This window comes from Furipterus horrens, unplaced genomic scaffold (genome assembly GCF_987537825.1).
Source record: "Furipterus horrens unplaced genomic scaffold, mFurHor1.1.pri manual_scaffold_10, whole genome shotgun sequence".
Classification (NCBI taxonomy): domain Eukaryota; kingdom Metazoa; phylum Chordata; class Mammalia; order Chiroptera; family Furipteridae; genus Furipterus; species Furipterus horrens.
Genome location: NW_028327180.1, coordinates 95,250,389 through 95,255,059, shown reverse-complemented (window position 1 = coordinate 95,255,059; position 4,671 = coordinate 95,250,389). Strand labels below are relative to the sequence as shown.

Sequence of the window (4,671 nt, the reverse complement as noted above, 5' to 3'; positions counted from 1 at the left end):
GACTTCTGTAACAGCAGGGTTAGCTCAAGTTCTTCCCCAAATCCCGACAGAAGTTGCTGAGTCCCCTCAACATGGTCTCTCCGCCTTGTGGGTCCCCAAAACTGTGCCCAGAGTGTGCAGGTGGATCCTGGAAGGTCTGACCACCACGCAGAGAGAGTGCAGGATCAGGCTTCAGGAACCTTCTCTGCAGGGCTGGTCTGAACAATCGACTCTTCCTCAGAGAAAAACCAGGGTATTTGTTTTGGCATACCACTCAGTTATACACCTGTGCCACGCTGGCCCTTTGCTGGGCGCTTCCAGAAGCACAGGGACTTATTCTGCTCAAGGAAGACCAACTCCACGGGGTGGCACCTCACTCCCCAGGGACCCACCACCTCCCCAGCCAGGGTGCTGCTGCTGCAGCCTTTGGCCCAGTAGGCAGGGCCCAAGCTGCCCGTTGGCCCCTCTCCGGTTGTTGGGACAACCGTCCTCAGGAATTTGGGCCCCCCAGTCTTTCCCTGGGTGAGAAGGGGACAGAGTTGGCAGGGCCAGCTGCCTGGCTGCCCTTCCAACCCCCTGGTGAAAGGGAAAGCTGAAAACTGGATTCCCTACCCCCCGCAGCCTCCAGGCGAGGGCACACAAAACAGCTCGGCCCCAGAGGGAGGAATGTGCCAGGACATTCTTCGGGGTTGGTAACCTGAGACGCTATTTTGTTCTTGGTGGCTAAGAAATCATTTTTCTGACTCAAGGACCATTTGACTGACTCCTTTTAAATTCAGGGGAATGGGCGGGCATCTCCTCGATTCAGGTAAGGGAAAAGCCCGCACAAAGGCACACACACACCTAAGGAACAGAATGTTTGTGTGGGATCACCTGGTGTCACAGCACTAACGGCTGCAGAATTAATCTCCCCAACCCCTCCACCCCAAAGCAGTCTGGCTCTGTTCTAGCGTTGTTAAACTTTGTTCCTCCTCTTCACAGTCCCCTCACCCTGAGTCCTTTTCCCACCCCCAAATTCTGCCTTGGAGTCAGGAGGAGTAAGGAGAGGCCGAGGAGTCTGAAATCGGATCTGAGAGCTGGCAGGGTCCTCAGAAACCATCTCATCAACGCAGTCCTCTCACCAGTGAGGCAGCTGCACCTGCGAGCTCAAGCCATTCACCTGAGGACGCACCGGCAGGGCCAGAGGCAGAAATGCCTGCGTGGCTGCGCAAGAAGGAAATTCCAGAGAGGTCAGAATGCAGGCCCAGCTCTTGGCCCCAACTTCCAAAGTTGGCCACAACAGGGACCCCAACGCTGCACTAAGAACCCCCACAGCCCCTAAGCTCAGGGGCCCCACACCAGCCTATGCAGGTACATGATCAGGAGATACAAAACCAATGACTTTGCAAGGCGAAGAACTGAGTGGCTCCATGAAACACCAGTACGATTTTAATTCCCCTCCGGCGCTTGCCAATCTGCCTGAAAACAAAGGCTACACAGGCCTGTGGCAGGGGGGCCGTGGCAGGGGGCCATGGCAGACCACAGGACAGAGCGAGGCCCTGTAATGGCAGTGGGTTGTTGTTTTTCCTCCCCTGTATTTTTAAGGACCCTTTCTATTTATGGCAATAGCTGTTACTAGTTTCCTACTTGTGAAAGTGGATTAAAATGTTCCCAATTGAGTTGATTTAAAGTCAAGTATTACATAAGAACAGCACAGGTAGACACAGCAAAGCATGGTGAAAGTGGTTGACATAATACCAAAATCTGGGAAATTATGCTCTAGCGAGGTCAGGTTTTCACGGAAGTAACACAGCTTGCCCTCTTCCAAGGGTAAAGAATTACGGCCGTTTGAGAAGCTTTCTGCAGTGGTAGTGAGTGTCCTCTCGGCCCCAGAGAAGTCCACAGGTGTGGGACCTGCAGTGCGTGAGCAGGGCTGGGCGTGGGATGTCTACCTCCGACACCCAGTCAACGGCCCACCCGATGACGTAAGCTGCCGGCCCCAGAAGCTGGAACGTGTGTTCACCAACACAACTCACACTGAGGGGTACGGGAAGGAAAGTGAGTCAGAGCATGCCTGGAGGTCGGAAGTTCGGAGCTGGTACAGAACTCGGCCTATGACATTAGTGAAAACATCAAAACGAGCGAATCCCACCCCTGGGCTTCAAATTTTCTCCAGTGTTTGAAAATGGGAGTCGGACTCTGATCTTCCACGTCCTTTCCAGCTTTTAAGAGTCCAACTAGTACTGCTTCCCTTTGGAGCAAAGCATCAGTCTGACAAATAGGGAAACCGAGGCTATGAGGTCAAAGGAGCTTGGCCAGGGAACCCTCTCTAGCATTAGATCTTCCTCTGCCAGAGAACCGTGATGAGACATCCGGCATGGCACTGAGCACGCAGCAACCCAGCAACTGTTGAAGTGAAGGGACTTAGGTGTTCACTGGAGCTACTGAGAATCCCAGCTCTCACCTTCTTTCTGCATTTTTGTTTCTGTTAACCTTCACCTTGTTACACACCCATCCTGGCCTTCTGGGACCTCCATCCCATCCCAGAAAGATGTCGCCCCCCCCCCCCCAAATTCACCTCCATTGCTTTACAGGCACCGGATGCCCAAGGTCACAGTGACCAGGTGAAAATTCCACATTCCTAAGACACTTGGGCCACCGACTGCATTAGCAGAGGACAACAAAGGCTTCCCAGAGGGGGGTCCTACCCTTCCCCCAGGACATATATGGGGAGGAGGTGCATGTGTGCAAAGAAGTGCCAAGCAGCGGGAACCAAGAGAAAGTCTGGAAGCTAAGCACCACCCCAGACATCTTAGACTCCACCTGCCTCAGCAAAAAAATAAAAAATAAAAAAATCCCGTGCTACAGCCGGCGTGGTGGCCACCAAGGTCAGGACGCGCTGGTGCAGGGCTGAGGAGCCCGGTCCCCAGAGGAAGAAGGGGAGGAGGAAGAGGCGGTGGGCAGGGCTTTGCCGGAGGCCTCTCACCTCCATCCACATCCTCGCCGCTCCCAAGTTGCTGTGGGCTCCTGGAGAACCAGCCTCGCCGATCGGCCCTCCCCTGCGCCTTCCACTCCTTCCCACTCCCGGCCTCCAGCTCCCCGCCCGCCCCCACCCAGATGCTCCGCGCGCTTCTCGGAACGTCGGAGGCACCTGTCAAAAATCCCACTCCAGGCTGCCTCCTCCTGCGCATAGTGTCTTCCACGGAATCCTGAGGCTCTACCACCCCCTCCAAACCAGATGCTTCCCCATCCCCCACCCCCGCCCGCTCCCCTTCCCACGGCGGGGAAAGCCTCCTCGGGAAGCCCCAGCATCACCCAGCTAGGTCGTTCCCCCCGCCCCCGCCTGGCTTCTCTTCCTAAAGGGGGCGGGGGCGGGGCTAGAGCTTGGGGTCAAAACTCCGGGCAGGTGCGGGCAGGGGCCTAAGTCCTCCATCTAGGGACGGCGGAGGGGGCAGCCTGGGCCAACTCACCGGCTGTCCCTTCCTCCCAGCAGCCGACAGGGGTAGGAGCAGCGCTCCTGAAGGGGAATGGGAGTGGGGGGGGGGGCAAAGAAAGCGCAAGAGGCTGGCAGAGCCGCTCCCTCCCCAGCCCTGCGAGCTAGTCCCGGCCGGTGGCCCCTAGGGCAGTAGGGGGCGCAGGTGGGAGTGTGGGGGCCTCCCGGGGTCCTACCTGTCCCGCGGGTCGATCCAGCTGGTGGTGCGGCTCGTGTGGTCTATGTAGTAGACCTTGCCGTCGAAGTCGCGCGCCTCCTCCCAGCCCTCCGGCAGGGGTAGCTCCGGCCGGGGCATCTTCCCAAGTGCGGCCCGCGCTCCCCCATGCAGCTCCCGAGAGCCGCTGGGGCCCCCGGCTCAGCGGCTCCGGCCGGCTGTACCCGGCCCGGGTGGCAGCCGAGGCACCATAATCGGGGTGGGGGGTGGGGGTGGCGGCCGCGGATTGGGGGGCCCTAGTGAGGGCCGGCCGGCGTGGCGCGGCTGTCCATGCGGCCCCGCAGCCCCAGCCCCGCGCCGCCCGCTCCTCCCGCCGCGGGCCTCTCAAGCTGCCATGTGCGCCCGCAGCGGCGCGGTGCGGGCTCGGGTGCGCGCCCGGCCGGCGGGGAAGAGCTAGCCGAGCGCAGCTGCCGCCTGCCTTCCTCCGCCGCGCGGCGCGCTGCGCCCTCCACGCCGCCCGCCGCCGCCTCTTCCTCCCCGGAGCCGGGTGCCGTCCCGCCTCTCCGCCCCGCCGTTCTGCGCTCGCTCCGTTTGCGACTTCTGCCTCCGCCAGGTGCGGCTCAGGCGGTGCAGGTAACCGCGCTGCCCCGGAAACGGGAGGCGGAGCGCCGGGCGCCTGGGTTCCAGATCCCCTCCCCTCGCCCAGCGCCGCGAGGGCGGGTCCTAGGGCCGGAGACGCGCCCCCTCGCGGGACTGTCCGAACCGCGGGTCGCCCGCCCCTACGCTGCCCCGGCCGGGGCTAAGGGAGACCTCCCTTTACCTGGGTCCCAGGCCCAGACCGGAGCCCCCGGAGGCTGAGCAAGAGCCGCTCTGCCTCTGCGTCCCGACGGCCCTGGCTCTCGGCACGGGTGGCCCCACATCTTACAGCTCCCCGCTTCTCTCTTATGTGGAACCCGGAGTAGGCAAGAAGTGGTTAAAGAGAAACCTTCGTGTAAATCGGGGAACATAAGTTTTGCAGGATCTGTATTCCCTTCCCCCAACACCCGCACCATCTGTCTCCCTCTTA

The 4,671-nt window shown here is 60.4% G+C and overlaps 1 protein-coding gene across 1 annotated transcript in view; it reads right to left on the bottom strand.

The window, feature by feature from the left end:
- Nucleotides 1–4,231, bottom strand: part of WWC1 (WW and C2 domain containing 1) — a 117,712-nt gene extending 113,481 nt beyond the window's left edge. Inside the window, exon 1 of the mRNA XM_090288555.1 lies at nucleotides 3,628–4,231. Within this exon, the coding sequence (XP_090144681.1) occupies nucleotides 3,628–3,746 (119 nt within the window). The 5' untranslated portion in view covers nucleotides 3,747–4,231. The remainder of the gene's footprint in view (nucleotides 1–3,627) is intronic.
- Between the last annotated feature and the right edge of the window lie 440 nt (nucleotides 4,232–4,671).